This window comes from Heterocephalus glaber, unplaced genomic scaffold, assembly GCF_053883595.1.
Source record: "Heterocephalus glaber isolate CG9 unplaced genomic scaffold, H.glaber_assembly_v1.0 deba00001452, whole genome shotgun sequence".
NCBI classification, from domain to species: Eukaryota; Metazoa; Chordata; class Mammalia; order Rodentia; family Bathyergidae; genus Heterocephalus; species Heterocephalus glaber.
The window spans coordinates 24,587,876-24,605,241 of record NW_028258302.1 but is presented as its reverse complement, the minus strand read 5'-3'; the positions used below and the strand labels follow the sequence as shown (position 1 = coordinate 24,605,241).

Genomic DNA, 17,366 nt, shown 5'->3' with positions numbered 1-17,366 from the left:
AGTGCGTGCTTTCATCATCCTTTTAGGTTGAAGAGAAACTTCAGGAGGATTCCAGGAGGAAATTGCTCCAGCTGCAAGAGATGGGAAACAGAGAGAGCCTCATTAAAGTCAATTTGGGAAGGGCAGTAGGTCAGGTAGGCGTGTCCAGGGCCCCTTCCTTGGCCTGGTTCCCTGGTGGTTCCTGCACCCAGGTGGCCATGCGGTGTGTGAAAGAGGAAGAAGGCTGAGGCAAGAGGGTAGATGTGGCTTACTTCTCCCTGGATCTCACAGCCAGGGGCCTCTGTGGCTCCCCACACCAGTGGATGGCACTGAAGAGCTCTCTCCTGCTGGGAGCCTCCTCACTAAGACTTGGCTGAGCAGCCAGGCCTGGCCCCACACCTGCCCCAGCCTCAGGTCCCTCGTGGTGTCTCCAGTGCTTTCTCCCTAAAGTTCCCAGTCCTGATGCTGACCACCACCTTTCTTACCCTGGGACCCCAGCAGAGGTCACAGTCAGTGTCCATAAGAAAATGACACTTTCCTTAATAAAGCAGTCCCCCATGTCCCGAGTCCTTGCTGATAGAAAAGGAAGCTGGAGCAGGCCCTGACCTGGCTGGGCAGAGGCACCGTCTCTCAGAAGCACTGGCCCAAGACAGCCGGTGGATGCCCAGTGCACAGGCCCAAGCCGTGAGGATGGAACTCACAGACAACATTGTACCAAAGCCCCCCGGTCCTCCAGAATGGACCACAGCCCACCGACTTCCATTCCTGTGCAGGGGTCTCTCCTAGTGATGACAGCTCTGAGGATCATAGAACATGTATGTGGAGTGTATGTGTGTGAGACAGAGACAGACAGAGACAGGATGAGAGAGACAGAGACGAGATGAGAGAGAAAGCTTTGTATTTCTAGGAGGGAGGGTCTACCATGTCACTCATCAAATATCAGAAGGGCTGTGAACCCCCAAAAGGTTAAGAACCACAGTCCACAAAGGATCCCCACACCACCAGCCTGGTGCCCAAAGCCCTTCCACTGGCACCGTCCAAGCCTTAATCAGGCAGTGGGACTGGGCTTTGTCCTCGTGCTGACACTAGAGGTGCACATCAGTTCAATAAAGATGCTAAGTACTGGGCAGAGGTTAAACCCTCTTCAGCAGACATGCACGATGGCCACAGGCACACACAGCCGTGTCACTTCTCCTGCCCACCCTCACAGGCATGGGCCTTGCTAGCTGCACAACCTTGAGCTATTCTCACCTTCCCTGTCTCTATACCCCCCAGTACACAACTGATCTGAGGACATGACCCGTGCCCCTTCCCCAAGGGCCACGGTCCTCGTTGTGGCTCTAGGCAGAGGTCACCTGGGAGGACCCTGGCTCCTCCAGGTGCAAGCTCAAGACAGGGCCAGCCCTCTCTGCCACCCGGGTTCTTCCCACCCACCTTGTCGCCTCCATGGCCCTGCCACCATCTGACATCCTGCCCTTCCCAGCCAAGTGACTCCAGGATGAAGCCCATGGTCCAGGAGCACCTGTCCCTCCCTCTATCCCTGGCCTTGGGTGACTCTGCTCACAGGGCCTCCCCAAATAGCCAACTCCTTGGGTCAGCTGGGACCTGCCCTGGGACTATCTCCTAGCACCCTGATCTACTTCTGGCAGGGGGACCTCAGACTTGTCCTTGTCAACCATCTCACTCCTTGGTTGCCCAGAACTCCCATGTGCTGTAAGCTCCTGGATCTTGGACCCCTTGATTTCTCTCTTGGTCCAGTGGCCCTTTGGGTCCCTCCAGGGCTTTGGGTTAGAGCCTTTAGTGACCACATATTTCCAGTGGTCACAAACACAGCCAACCAAGGGCAGCCATGCAGGTCAATCTGAGACAGTGGTCTTTGTCTTTGCCTTCGGATGGAGTCCAGGACCTTGATTTTGTGAGTGCTGATGTGACCCTGCCCTTATACTACCCACCTTTACCTACAAACACCAGCACACAGCAGGGAACACCTGCTGCTGGGACTGATGCAGAGGCACCTGACCTCAACAGATGTTTCTGTATCCGGGTGCCCAATGAGTGCTTGCTGAGTGACGCCTCCATCACCGGCCCTGTGCTAGGCTCCAAGGATACAGAAATGGCTACAGTGGACAGCGTCTTTGGGACATTTGTGGTCTAAGACACAACATGGCAAAAAAGAGAGAATTCTCCTGTCCCCAGGCGCCTGTGCTGATTACATGATTTACTGGGCTGACAGCTTCAATATTTATTTCACAGTCTGGTGCCAACTTAGCAATTATAGAAGAGCTCCTGGCCCCAGACTTCCCATTGGATAATTGGCAGCAAGTGGCTCTTCCGAGGGCCTGAGATGCACGTGCTTGGCTCTGCACGCCTGGCCCGGGCTACACAGGCTGCCTGCAAAGTAATTAAAACCTGCTGTGTCCTTTGCTTCTGAGAAGCATGAAGGTTTTGATAACACAGAATGACCATTAAGGCTTGCAGGGCTTTTCTTCCCAGACCCTAAGGTGGAAATGCCACCCACCCCCTGCCTGCATCCCTCAAGCCCCAACTGACCTGTCCTCACCCACTTTGTGTTATAGCTGGAGCACTTCAGAAGCCAGGTCATCAAGGCCACCTACGGACAAGTGAAGCCGTCTCCGGACAAGCCCATCACTGACCAGCAGGTTCGTGTGGCTCCTTACTGTGAGGCTGCTTAGCTTCCTTCTTCCCCCGCCTCAATTTTTTTTATTAGTATGTTGTTGATACACAGTAAATACACTCAGATCTTGATCGTTTTAAATTCCCCTCCCTTCCCCTTCTCATCCCCCGATCTCCTTCCCATCCTTTCAGAGAACCAACTCTTGGATTCAGTGATCTTTTGTATTTTTTTCTTTTTGTCTCAATTTCATTAATCTCCACTTGGATCTCTGTCATTTCTTTTCTTATACTAGTTTCAGATTTGGTTCTTTTCTTTCTAGGGCCATGAGTTGCATCATTAGGTTACTTACTGGGGATCACACTATTCTTTTTAAGGATGCATTTACAGCTATAGATTTGCCTCTTAGAAATGCTTTCGCCGTGTCCCACAGGTTTTGCTACATTGTGCATCCACTGTCATTTGGTCATAGGAACTTTTTTAATTTCTACTCCATTTTCCTCTGTGATCCACTGATTATTCAATATTAGTTAGTTTCTGTGTATTAGTTCATCTCCGTGTGTTTGCATGCTTAAATAAATACAAAAGAGTCTAAATAATCCCCTGCATGCTATCGGGTCATAGCAGAATGAAGTCCGAAATCAGAAATGAAAGAAGCCACAGAAGCGCTGCAAACATGCTCCTCTTTGGAGATCTGGATGCCAGACCCTGGCAGCATATGTTTCTGTTTTTGTTGGTGGCACATATTTTTCACGCTGTTGCTACACCATAAAGATTTGTTTTGATTTTATGGGATTTCCTGGCTTTTAAAGTAAAAGCCAGTTAAAGTCCCTCGAAATGGTCCTGTGAAAATCAAGTTCAGCTGGGCAGGCTCCCTGCTGGTCACCAGAAACACACGCTGAAGCTTCGCTGGCCCAGTGAGGAAGGGGCGGCCTCACCTTGGTCCAAGTGCCCTGCTGGTTCCTGGGGGAGGTGGCAGTGGCAGTGAGGCTGGGCCTCTGGGTGGTTACCGGCCACCTTCTAGTTTTCCAGGACTCTTGCCTGCCCCTGGGTCAGAGCGAAGTAAGAGCACATGCGGGCTGCTCTCCAGCCTGTGTGTGCGCCATCGTCCTGGCAACCAGTGCAGAAAGACCTGCCAGGATGATCTCTGAATGAGGACAGGCACCCTCATGACAGCACCGATGTAGCTGCGCAGGTCACAACCCCACTCCTCACCACCGGCTAAATTGCCACCCTGTGTCCCCTGCCCCCAAAGCCACTCTGCCAGTGACAACCTTTTTCTCTTTCTCACCAGCTCATAGAGAGGATCACCCAGGTCACCGAGGACAACATCAACTTTCAGCAGAACAAGTGGAGCCTGGAGAAGGAGACCCAGCTGAGCAACTCCAGGCAGGAGGAGACCTTGGAGAGGCTGAGGACGGCTCTGGACAGCTGCCAGGTGCCGGCCCACCCCCTGCTCCGCACAGTCCACAGCCGTGCCTGTGTCTCATCCTGTGCTCTGACCTGGGGAGCTGTCGGGCTTCCTGGAGCAGGTTGCACAGCAGTGCTTTGCTTTTCCCTTCCTTTTCTCTGGTTGGAGAACAGAAAAGCAGGAACCTTAAAATGCCTCCCAGGTGAGCGGGTAAGGCCAGGCGGAGCATCTCCACCAACAAGCAGCCCTCGGTAACTGCGGGTTTTGTATCCACCCACCCACAGATCAAAAACATTTGAGATGGGGCTGGGAATTTAGCTCAGTGGTTCTGCCGCCTGCCTTGCAAGCACAAGGTCCCGTGTTTGATCCCTGGTACAAAAAAAAAAAAAGATTTGAGGTGAAAATATTCATCTGTACTAAAAATTTTCATCTGTACTAAACGGACCTTTTTTGTCATGATTCCCTAGAAACTACAGGATAAAAACTATCTACTGTATATAGCATCTTCATTGTGTTCAGTATTATAAGCTGTCCAGACATGATTAAAGCATACAGGAGGCTGCATATAAGTTATATGCAGATACTGGACTATTTTATATAAGGCACTAGAGCACCCTCAGATTGTGGTGTCTCGGGACAGTCCTAGAACCACCCCACCCCCGTGGAAAATAAACTGACTGGGAAGTTCCCAAGCCCAGAAAAAAAGAAAAATACAACTCTCATGCTATTTCCAGAGAAACAAAAGAAACGTTCTTGCTCATTATTTGCATTTCCTTTATTGGCACAGCAACAAAAGCTATTTCTACCCATGTGTTGCCTTTACCTGTGGAGGAGCCAGGACCATGGGGCCCAGGTGCTCCCCAGCCCACACCCTGAGATAATCAGAACTGGAAACTGCTTCTGTTTTCTCTTAAAATCAGCAGCTACTATTTGGGGAGTTTGTGTGAATGTTGGCTTGTCAGCACTCTTTCCAAACAATCAGGAAACCACACTCTCTGACCAGCTTGTGCGTTGATCTCAGCAGGATTTTTGATGACTAGAAGTAACCCAGTTTGGGTCTCATTTCAGCCAAATTGTGGATGGCAGTTTGGTTTGGGGATTGCACATAGCTTAAAAGGAGATTCTGGGCCAGGGATTTAGCTCAGTGGTTTCGCCACCTGCTGGACAAGCACAAGGTCCGGAGTTTGGTCCCCAGCACCAAAAAAATAAATAAATAAATAAATAAATAAATAAATGGAGATTCTTTTGACCATCCACATTCCAAATCAGAGCACAAAACTATAAAAGCTGCCCCCAACACAAAAATTAAAAAAAAAAAAATCTGGGCCACCCCATGCCAGGGTGCAGTGCTGCCTGCTTCACAGAAAAGTCAACGACCCCAGTCCTTTCCCAGTCGCACTGGGTGCTGTTTCTAGCTACAGAGCCTGGAATGCTCACAACTTTGTCTGCTTTCAGAGCTGCATGAAAATGTCCTGCTGCAGCAGGGACCTGAAGAGGGAGGTGGACCTTCTTCGGGGCCTTGAGGTGAGCCCACCTGTGTCGGGGCTCCAGAAGGTGACCCTGCACATCCTGAGCCTCTTGCTGTCCTGGCTGGAGGGAACAGAGCAGCTCCTCAGGGACCTCGGCCTCCAGCTTTCTGGCTCCAACAAAGGTTACTGTGATTCTCTTTCTCACATGGTTGTATGGCTCTCAAATGTCACGATGAGTCTTCCTGTGATAAGGCATCTGTTGAGCTGGGGATGTGGCCAAGTTTTCCCTTCTCCAGACTCACTTGGCTTGGGAAGTGGTTTTCCTTTAAAACAAAAGTACCCAGGGCTGGGGATTTAGCTCAGTGGTTTCGCTGCCTGCTGTGCAAGCGCAAGGACCCAAGTTCAAGCCCCGGTACTGAAAAAAAAAAAGACTTAAAACAAAAGTACCCAGAGCCAGGCATGGTAGTGCTCACCTGTAATCCCAGCACTCAGGAGGCTGAGGCTGGAGGATCACCACGAGTTTGAGGCTAGCCTGAATTACAGAGCAAGACTCTATCTCAAAAAAACAAAAAATGAAACAAAACAAAAAAACCCAAAGTGGAACATGATCTCTGAAGGACATGAAACACGACAGAGACAAAAGGAAAATTAAATCACAAGTATGGTCCCTCCTGTCTCTCAGCGGTAACTACAGTGCTGATTCTAACTTCCACAGCATTTTCCATGGAAATAGCTGTGTGATTCTAGGCAAGTTACTTCCCCTCTCTGCGCCTCAGTTTCCTCACCTGTAAGGCACAAATAATAAGATGTATCTACCTCGTTTGGCCATTGTGAGGGTTAAAATGCAAGGGTCTATGTGGAGCACTTAGAATAGTTTCTGACATAGAACAAGTATTACCTTTGCTCACTTAGGATTTTTAACCCTGTCCAGAGTAGTGTCCTGTTATACCTAGTTTTCTTTATTCTATTCCTTTGGTGCAGCATCAGGAGGCCCTTCCATGTCAATACACAGAGGTCTCCATCACGACTCTCACTGACAGCACAGAATTGCACTATAGGAGATGCAGCCAATCCCCTAACATGGGTGTCTGTTGCTTCCGGGACTCCAGACTCATAGGTCATGCCAAGCTGACATCATTTAATGGAGGCCTATTCACCCCTAGGATCTCAGAGGTGGAAGGGTGTGGACTGCTTCCTCAACACAGGGTTTATTTCACACTTACTAGATGCTGGGACCAAGAAGGACAGCGATACAGTGGGGTTTGAATCAGGCACCCCCCAGGTCATGGATATACAGGTGTTCCCTGCAAAATTCTTCCAACTTTATGTTTGAGATTTTTCACAATAAAATATCTGGGGGTAGGAAAACAGGCCCTATCCTTGCCCTCATGTGGCGTATGGTCTCACAGAGGAATGAGATGAGTGTTAATCAAAAATCATTCAAATACATGTAAAACTTGAATGGTTATAAATTGCTGTGAAGAGCGTAGGGCTCCATGTGGTCAGGGAGGACAGAGCACCTGTAGAATGAATAGGAGTTGTTTGCCAGAGAATGGAAAGGAGAGCAGTCTGGGCAGAGAGAAGTGGAGGGTGAAGAACACAGGAGATAAAAGAATTGGGGGAGGTGAGGGGGGCTGCTAAGAGAGGTTGACAGGGCTGTGCATGCAGGGCCTGGTGAAAAGCCCTACTTTATCCTAAGTGCAGCAAGAAACCAATGAAAGGTTCTAGGTAAGGAGTTAATGGGCCAGGCTTGCAGTATAAGGACATCACCAGAGGTGGCCAACGAGTGGCTGTCCAGGACGTCAGGGATGACAGTGGCCATGCTAGGACAGGGGAGAGAGTGGGGGAAGAAGATTCAGAAGGTAAATCAACAGGCCATATGCTAGACGTGGGCTTGACCCCCGCAAATGTTTGTGGAGCAGGCAGGTGCACACATGCATGTGTAAACCCCTATGTGTGCCAGGGTCGCTCAGGAAGTAGAAAGTATTGGGTGGAAGGGGCTCCCCGGGCCACACCTTGAGGAACTCAAAGCTCTTTGCTAACCCCCTCCCCAAAACCTCCACCCCGGAAGGCTGCATGAATTTGACATTCTCACAGCAGTGACTTTCCCCAGCGCTTCAACAGCCCCAGCTGGGAGATGGTATAAAGTCCTCCAAAACAGGCAAAACCCAAAGTAAGTTTGATTTTTTGTTAAGTGCCTGCACCTCTCCATAGCATGGAGAAAGGGGAAAGAGGAGAGGTAGGATGGGATGACAGGGCTGGGGTCCTCCCCGCCCAGTCAGTCACCATGGCAGGGTTTTTTAGCTTACACGAAACCTGGTAGAGCAGGGACAGGCCTTTGGCTGCTCCTCCAGGTTGGAGCTGCAGTGACAGCTGGGCCAGTGTGTGCACTGTTCCCCTTTCCTCAGGGACCATCTCAGTCCCTGATGCTTGTGTCTATAAATCCAGCCATATGTCACAGTAGAAAAATGTTTCTGTGAAGTTCAGCTGTTGGCCCAGCAATCGAAGAAAGGCTGAGACAGACTGGCTGTGGGCAGCATTTGTCAGATCTGCCATTTTCCCCTCCTGACTTGTCAGCGTCGTGAGATTTGAAGAACATTACACTAGTCTCTGCAGAACCCCTCCTCTACTAATACTCACTGTGGATCCCCAGGGATGGGAAAAAGAATGTGGGTTCCCAAATGCAGGTCTCCTGCCTTGCCACCCTTATCCCCAACTAGCGTCTCTTGAATAGTGTTTTGTGGAGCACCTGTTGGTAAAACACTGGGCCAGTGGCCATGTTCTGTGATTACGACTTGGCTCTGAGAAGTCAGGAGAAAAGCGTGGAGAGTGTAACAGAAAGGTCAGTGAGGAGGACCACTCCTTCATCCACTCACCAAGAGAGGAGTTGATGGCAAAGGTATTTTCTCTTCCAGTACAAACAGCATTAGGGTGAGGTCCAAACAACAAAAAGAAAGGGGTGAGCTAGAGTATCCCCTAGATTCTCTTCTGGGGCACCTAATTCCTAGCACAGAGCTGTCTGTGTGAAGAGAGGAGCAGAGAAAGAAGAGGAGTTTACCTTAGGAAATGACACATCTTACCTCGGTCTCTGCCCAAGGTCAGGACAACCTACCTCTGAGAATCGCATGTACCTGGAACCCTGCTGGGTCTCCAGGGGAAGTGCCAGGTCATGAAAAACACAAGTGTTAGGATCACAAAGCCTTCCCTTTGACCCTATGATGTGACTGTTTTAAACACTCTGGAGTCTCCTTTTCCTTACCTTCACAGTAGACAGTGGTAGCACCTCCCTTGTGGGGCAGCGGGGGAGATGCAAGGAGACTCATGGGAAATCCTGTGAGCTCATGGGACACTGAGCATAGCAAGAAGGACCCAGGAGGATTTAAATGACCATAGCCCCTGCCCTCCCCTCAGGAAAGCCTCAAACACAGAAGGTTCTTGGATGCTTGTGGTGGTGATGAACAGGTTGGGGAGCCTTGTTGGCCTCAGTCAAGTGAAGCACTTCAAGCCACCTTCTCCTGGCAGAATAACTGTAAAGACAGTTTTGGAGCCGACTTCCTCCCTTCTGTAGCAGGGATCATGGGTCCTGCCTTGTAGGGCTATCCTGAGGGGAACTGAGACAGGTATGAAGGATGCTGAGGATGGCATCTGGAACCTCAGTGCTCAGTCACAAACAGTGACTTCCTTTGTCACCATCATTACTGTCGCCATCACTGTCACCTTCACCTCCATCATCACGGCCATCACCGCCTTCATCATCATCACCACTGTCACCACAATCACAATTGCCACCACCACTGTCACCACAGTCACCACAATCACCACCAACACCATCACCAACATCACCTTCCTCCTTGTCTTTCTCCTCCTCCTCTTCCTCTTCTCCCTCCTTCTTCTTATTTCTGTTCTTGGGGATTAAACCCAGGGCCTTCGCACTGAGTTACATCTCTAGCCCTTTTTTTAATTTCTTGTTCTGGAAAAGGATCTTGCTAAGCTGCCCACATTCAAACTTGCAGTGTTCTTGCCTCAGCCTCCTAGACTGCTGGGATTACAGGCATGTGCCACAACACATGTCGACATGTGTCACCACGACACAGGCATGCGCCACGAAGTAGTGCTTCTTATAAAGGCACTACTGCCATCATCCAGGACCTCATCTAACCCCAGTTACCTCCCAGAGGCCCCACCTCCAAACACCATTAACCTGTGACCTTGGGGATTAAGTTTCAAAGTGAGTTTGGGTGAAGACAGTCAACTTGGAAAGCCCCACTTGCACTACCGTGAATGGCTCTGAGTTTGGATTTTGGAGGCCAACTATCTAGGTTTGAATTTCAGCTGTGCACTTACTTGCAGCATGGGAAAGTTACTTGACATCTTTGGACCTCGTTATGAGCATAAAGTCACAGCTGGCTCTGTGAGGCCTAGAGGATATGACACACACACAAGCCGGAGTGCCCAGGTCACAGCGGGCCTTTAGTGAGTAGGCGCTGCTCTCCTCAGCCCAAGTGCTTGTTGCCTGACTTACTCACACCATAGTGGCCTATCAGGAACCCACCACCTCTCCATCTGCCATCAATGGTGGCTTCCTTAGCCCAGGAAGGTGGAAGCACAAAGAGCCCTTTCTAGCCCCCTTCTTAGAGTCATGACAGTGTCCCGCCTCACGCAGTAAATCCCAGACTCCATGCAAAGCCCCTCAGCCCTCAAAGCCCCTGCTCTTAACCACTATGCTACCCAACTTTTAGAATGGTGTCCAGAGCAATAAAACACACATAACAAGCATGTTTGTAAATTCTGACCTAAATCCCCAGAGGTGTCCAGGTGGTCTAAAAGTAGAGGGAAACCACTCAAAGTCTTGCTGGGTGATGACCTGAGCACCCCAGAAGGTGACACCTTGTAGGGTTCAGGCGCCTGTTACCAGCTGTCCGATTGAGGAAGGGATCCTAGGTCTACTGGGAAGACGGCAAACGTCTCAGGGGAGCCTTGAAAGTCAGCTCCCACCACCCCTGCCAGCCTCCCAGGCTTCCTTGATAAGGGAATGAAAGGACTTTTAACATTCTTTGCACCCTTAGCTATTTGTGTCCATTTCTGCAAGACTTTGTTACGAATGAAAGAACTTCCCTGTACATGTGGAAAATTGCCCATTCTCAAATATCCAAGATAGGCAATATCTTTAAATGGAAAAAGAAGCAAGTTGCAATACAATATGCATCATGTGCTCTCATTTTTGTCTTCTAAAAAAGTATCTGACTGAAAGAAAAATATGGAGAAAAAGACATCTAATCATTGAAAATATTATCCCAGCAGGGTGGGATACCTTAGGACCTTTACTTTGATTCAGTCGGTCAGCAGCTATTTATTGAGGCTGTGTGCCAGCTACTATTTACTGTGTGCCAGCTATTATGCAGAACACTGAGGATACAATACAGCAGGTCTGTCTCTTTACTCCACATTTTGGATTTCAGAATGTCTGGATTTTTGTAATGAATACATAAAACTTTGCTAGCCAGAAATATAGTAAAGACCTGCTCTTCTCTGAAGAGCAAAATCCCACTATGATCATGGATCATGATCTAATCCAGAAACATGACACTTCCTCTCCCCCTTCAGCATCCTCAACTCCCTTCTCACCTTCATCCTCTTTGGATCCCAACATGCTTTGACCCCTCCCCTTTGCATCCTGGGTCACAGGTTCCAGACACACTGACTCAGCCACCACAATCCCTGTACTCACCGTAGCCCAAGCCAGTGTCAGCCGGGCCACTTCCCCTCCCACCATCTTGAGGTCCTCACAGCGCACCTCTCCCAGAGCACCCTTTCCACCGGCCTATCCACTCCTCTCCCCTCCGCTCTAATCTCCTGTAATACAGGAGAAAGACCTAGGTCTGAATTCTGATGCTGCCACTCGCCAACTCTGACGCCTCCCCTTGGTGAACGTCCGTTGTTTCTCCTGTAAATATGAGAGCGCTCTTCCTTGCCAGGTTGATCATCATGATCAGAAAACAGGCATCAAACTCCTGGCCTGATGCTTGCACATAGCAGGAGCATAATACTGGACAGGTATTATTATAATATCTTTATTCTCACTCTTCCATGCTGAAAGGCACATGGCTGGAGCATGCGCACTTTCAGTTCTCCGGCCCCCTCACGATTCCCATCTTTGCTTCCTTCCTTCCCTCCACCCTCCTCAGTGTCCTCCTCCCAGACGCTGCTCTTCCCTACCCTGTCTCTCCCTTGTGCCTGGAGCCCTCCTGAATGACAACCTCCTTTATTTGGCTCCCACGGATTTTCTTACCCTCCTGGCTCCTTCCCTTTGCCACCAAATGAGCGCTCCCAAGATGGCGCCACCATCTTGAAAAATAATTCCTCACAGACTCTACTACTTCTTTCTCTTTCTCCTCTGTTCCCATTCCTGACTCCACCTATGACCTTGAAGAAGTGTGCCACACTCCATATTCATTGCCAGCTTCCTGCTTTCTCCACTCTTTGCCTTGCCCTTGCCAGGTAACACCGAGACCCCTGCAGCTCTGATGGTGCCATCTTTCCCAGGGCCATGTCCCCTCCAGCCAGCGGCACTCAGTTCTCCTGCAACCCTTGTCCCACTCGCCTCCAGGGACTGGGCAGGTGCCTCTCTTCAGACCTTTTCCACTTGTTTGCAGCAGCCTCCCCTCACCAATCCCCATCCCTAAGATGAATGAGTCCTGCTGGGCAGTCCTTGGTCCTCCCCTCCCCTGCCTCCTTGTTCACAAAGAAGCATCCCCCTACAGGTGACATCCAAATGGAACAAATGTCTCCAGCAGGGCTGCCAGGACAGAATGCAGGTCAGGCCTTCCTTAAAGGGGACAAACTGAGGCAGCAGGGAAGGCCTGGGCCGGGCACCAGGAGGAAGGGAGCCCTTTCCTGATTCACATAAAGACCCTGGATGGGCAGCAATGGCCTTGCCACCAGGTTTGACCAGCTCCCTACTGACCAGCTCTCCTTGGACCAAACATCAAACTTCTAGAAGGTCAAACTCAACCTGTCCAAGGGAGAACTTGGCTGTCCCCTCTCCTTTTCTCTTATGCCCGGTTCAGGACATCAGCTCTGAATACCTGAGCTGAGCTCCCCGCTTCTAACTCACAGGAGAGGATTCTGACACTTAGGGATCACCTGGCAAAGTCCCCAGGCTTTTGTGTTTGTTATAACTGGGGCAGGGAGTGGCACTCCTCCCTGCCTGGCAGAACAGAGGCCCAGATGCTGCTAAATGTCCTCAGCATAGAAGGCAGCCCCCATGGCCACACCAGGAGCACTGTGTGAGTACAGCCTGCGGCTCCTTTCTAATTCATCTCAGTCATTGCTCTGCAGAAATGCACTTCATTGAGCCTCCTCGATGCCCTGACTCAGCCCCTGCAGTTGCATGCTCCGGAGCCAGAGTCCCGGCCCAGCCATTGGCAGCCATGTGGATCAGAGTCCCCCTGCCTCATCCATCAGATGGGGCGATGACAGCTGCTGCAGTGGGGGACGCATCCATGGCTCAGTGGAGGGGAGGCACACGGGATGCGCTCCCTCCACTTCTGTGATGTTTAAAGCAGGTTGCCACGTTCTAGGCCACTGTTCCAGGCTGCTTCCTTCAGTCTACCTCCTGCCCCTCCTGGCCCACCCGCTGCAGGAGGCTCCCCCTCTCACCCACACTGCATTCCCTCACCCCTGCCTGCCTCTGAACCCTGGATTAGTTTTCTGTGGCTATGACAAATTAACCATGAACTTAGTGGCTTCAAACATGTATTTATTCCTGGAGGCTGAAGTCTAAATTCAGCTTCCCTGGGATAAAGCCAAGGGCAGGGCTGCTGGGGGTTTAGGGAGGAATCTACTTCCTTTCTTTTTTCAGCTTCTACAGTTTTCTTTTTTGGCTCATGGCTGCTTCCTCTGTATTTAAAGCCAGCAGCATAGCATCTTCAACTCTGTTTCTGCCACATCAACTTCCCTCTGCTGTCTGTAGATAAATCTCCCACTGTCTCCTGTGTGATTATACTGAGCCAGCTCAGCTAATCCAGGATAATCTCTCATCTCCTACACAGAATCCTACACAGCACATTTGCAAAGTCTCCTTTGCTGTATAAGGTGCACTCCCAGGTTGCAGGAGTTAGGCGCCGAATATCAGTGGGCTACCCACCCAGCCAAACAAATCCTACTCTGTGAAACAACCCCCCTCCGCCACTCTCTGACTGCTGCCCATGCGATGCCACAGCCAGTGGCCTTTGATCCCATCCTGTGAACCATCCCTCTCTCCTCTGAGACTCTCACATGCCCCTTCTTTCACTGTTGCTGACATGCTGCCCAGGGTCCCCCATGTTCCCAGCAGGCATTTAGACCTCATCTCTCAGACCCATGTGCAAGGCCCTACAGGGTGTGGCTCCACATCATCCCCACACTAGGCACAACTTGCACTCAGTGCACACTCTGAATGATAGTGTTCTGCTGATGGGTTTTTATTTTCCACCTCTAAAAAAAAACTTGGATTCTAGTGCAAGCAAAGCTTATCAACCATTTTAGAAGCACAGGGCCGGGGATTTAGCTCAGTGATTCTGCCACTTGCCTGGAAAGCACAAGGACCCAAGTTCGATCCCCAGTACCAAAAAAAAAAAAAAAAACTAGGTACTTTTTGGGCTGGGGATTTAGCTCAGTGGTTTCACCGCCTGCTGCGCAAGCACAAGGACCTGAGTTTGATCCCCAGTACCAAAAAAAAAAAAGAAAAAGCACAAGTCAGATGGCAGCTTGTGCCCCCCTCCACGGGAGGGCGGGGTTGTTTTTGTCCCTGTCTGCAGACTTCCTTAAGATGTTAGGAAGCAAAGGCATTATGGAATTGATACTTACCTTCTTCCTGCTTCTCTTTCAAGGCTTCTCTTTGTATCTCACATGTCTTTTGAAACACTATAAAAGAATTATGAGCCAGACCCAAGAACTCCAGGTAATTCTTTTAAATTCTTTTTTTTTTTTCAATGATCACTTCAGCTCCTGCTTGGCATTTGTATAGTACTGTGCATTTGTTCCCTGGACTTAGCCCACACCCTCCAGGGATGAAATTATTTCTCCATTTCTCCATGAAGAGATTCAGCAAGGTGGCTGAGGTCACCCACAGGCAAGGGCAGAGACCGGTGCTGCCCCCTGTTTGGGCTCCTGGGCTAACCACACTGTTTGTTTTCCTTGGTCAAAAGCCCAGAAGACTAAAGGTCATCACATCTTAAAAATTATCTTTATGAAATTCAGTAGAAGAAGAGCAGTGCCCATTGTCTAGCCAGCAGAATTATCAAAAGGAAGGAAATATTCTAAAGTTGGATGATCCTTAGGGATTGTGCCATTATGGTAGCTGTTGGCATAATAACGCTGTATAAGAAGCAACAATTACTATTTCCAATTCATCTGCCAGGGCTCAGCATCCAGGCGGCTCTGCTGACCTTGGGTGGGATTGCTCATCGTCTGGGTGTTAGCTGGCCTTAGTTGATCTAGGTTGGCCTCTGAAGCAACTCAGCTCTGCTCCTGAAGTCTCTCATTCTCCCAACAGGCCAGCCTGGGGGTGTTCTCCTGGAGACTGCAAAGGGAGGAAAGAGAGCAGAACCAATCATCCAGGACTTTTCAATTCACAGCTTCTCTTATGCCTACTAATATCCTATTAGCCAAACCAGGTCACATGGCTGAGTTGGGTGCCCTGAGAATCCTATGGGTTGGCACTGTAATTTGCATAAGCAAAGACATGGATAAGAAGGAGGCTAGAGAAGGGAGACCACCATTCCAATCAGCCCCAGAGACCTGAGTCCAGGGCTCAACAAACATCTTCTGCAAAGAGCTGACAGTAAATACCTTTGCAGATCATATGGTCTCAGTTAAACCTATTAACCCTGCTTAGGTAGACGGAATGGCAGCCCTAGATACCAGGTAATTAAATGGGAAGATAGATATGGCTCTGTTCCAATAAAACTTTATTTACAAAACAGGCGGTGGACCAGATCTGGCCTGTGGACTGTAGCTTGTCAACTCCTGTTCTGGCCCATTCTCATCATTTTACAGATATGGCCATCAAAGTCCCAAGAGGTTGGTGACTATTTGTTTGTCACACAGCTAATTGGTAAAAGAATCAAAACAAAAGCTCAAGACTTCTGAACTCCCACCTCACTGTTTTTTCTCATTTGTCCAGCAAATAGAAACTATTTACTGAGCATCTCTAGGTACTAAGCACTAAGACTTTTCCATTGTTCTTGCATTTCATCCACATAACTCTAAGTTGTAGATACTGTGATTGACCTCATTTTCTAAATGGAGAAGCATCTTAGAAGTAACGAGAGCTGATATTCTATCTTGATCCAGAGTCTGAAGTCTTAAAATTCTACCACTTCTCTACCAGTAATTAGGCTAAGGATAGTTTGTCTGTGTTTTCGAGTAACTCTTATAAACACCTTTGTCCCCTGAAAGGTAAATAATTTGTCAAGACCCGTGACAGGAAAAGACTCCTTAGTCCTGTCCCCGTCAGATTCAGCATCTTTTTTCCTCAATTTAGGTCCAGATCAACAGTTCTAAGGAAATGCAACAGGCTGTGCTGCAGGAGACACTGAAGGAGCATCTGGCGGAGAAAGAGAAGCTGAACAAGGAGAGGCTGGAGGTAGAGGAGAAGCTGAAAGTCAGGATCAAGAGGCTGATGGAAGAGAGGGAGGTGAGGTGGTCACTGCCATTTTCTCTACAGCCGGAAACTGATGAGAGGGTCTTTTCTGTGGGGCATGTGCTTAGCTGAGGAAATCTGAGCAACTCCTGGATTGGTGCTGTGGATCGATATTAATTAAACAGCAAAATTCCCAGCAAAATCAACTAGGAAAGTCAGGAGAGTTGGAATTTGGGGAAAATGCTACTTTGTTTCTACATTGTAGTTGATTATACAAATTGGACTCATTACTGCCAGTCCTGGTTTGTAAGGGACAGACTGTTTCTAAGTGTGCGCCAAATTTCGGATTATTTCAGTCTTTTGCTTTCTCTGGATAGGTATCAGAGAAAAGTACCCAAACTGTACTCATCTTTCTAGAAACCAGGCTAATTAGAAGGAACCAGACAGCAGCACTTCTCAAAAGCTAAGGTGTAAGCAGTCAGCGTGGGATGGGGTAGAAACATAGATGTGACTCCACGGGGCCAGTGGCTCCCATGTGGCAGTGGGACAGGACTGTGCCTTAGAGCAGTCTTAGAGCAAGGCTTTCCCAAAGCTGCCCCCCCCGCCCCCGCCCAGACCTGTGAAGTCAGAATCTCCAGAGAAGGCTGGAAAACAGCACTTCCTAAGCCTGTTCTCATCCTGGCCAAGGAGTTGGCCCTTTTTGATATTCAGGGTCTTGCCATGCATTTTACTTCCTTGATTACCATCATCCTAGGTCAGTGGCTTATGATGTTGGCTACACTTTTGTCATTAAGGAGATTTTAAAAATACTCAGCCTTGCCCTTCCTGGGCTGCCTGGATTCAATTGAAGGGAGGGCCATCCTCCTCCATCACTTACACCTGCTCTCCAGGCCATTCCAGGTCTCCACCTCTTCTATTTCTATCCTCCAGTTCACATCCGGACACCTGAGAACATCTTGCTTCTCCTCCTCTCTTTTCTCTCTTTGCCTCTTTCTCTGCCTTTCTGCTTTTTGTGAAATAAAAGATGAAAAGGAAGAACTGTGTGACATCCCCACAAAGATAATATTAATGATAGCCATAAGTCAGAGCAGCACATCTTGAAGAGCAAACTAGATAGAGGGAAAAACTGGGCACCATTTCATAGAGAGGAAGCTGAAGCCAGAAAGGCCCTAGAGATCTTCAGAATCTTCTTCACTCTCCACTACTTCCTCCTCATCTCAGACCACTTCTCCCTTTAGCATCAGCTCCCCA

General features: G+C 49.3%; 1 protein-coding gene across 6 annotated transcripts in view; it reads left to right on the top strand.

The window, feature by feature from the left end:
- The window catches only part of Fhad1 (forkhead associated phosphopeptide binding domain 1), a 162,386-nt gene that overhangs the window by 92,559 nt on the left and 52,461 nt on the right, over positions 1-17,366 (top strand). For 5 of the 6 annotated variants that reach the window (XR_015452701.1, XM_087215112.1, XM_021262836.2 and 2 more), the window contains 6 exons: positions 27-134; positions 2,556-2,639; positions 3,906-4,049; positions 5,478-5,673; positions 14,362-14,432; positions 16,017-16,169. Coding sequence is in view for 5 of the 6 variants with exons in the window: in XM_087215112.1 (XP_087071238.1) it covers positions 27-134; positions 2,556-2,639; positions 3,906-4,049; positions 5,478-5,673; positions 14,362-14,432; positions 16,017-16,169 (756 nt within the window). In the remaining variant the exon portion in view is untranslated. The remainder of the gene's footprint in view (positions 1-26; positions 135-2,555; positions 2,640-3,905; positions 4,050-5,477; positions 5,674-14,361; positions 14,433-16,016; positions 16,170-17,366) is intronic. The other variant, XM_087215111.1, reaches the window with a different exon arrangement.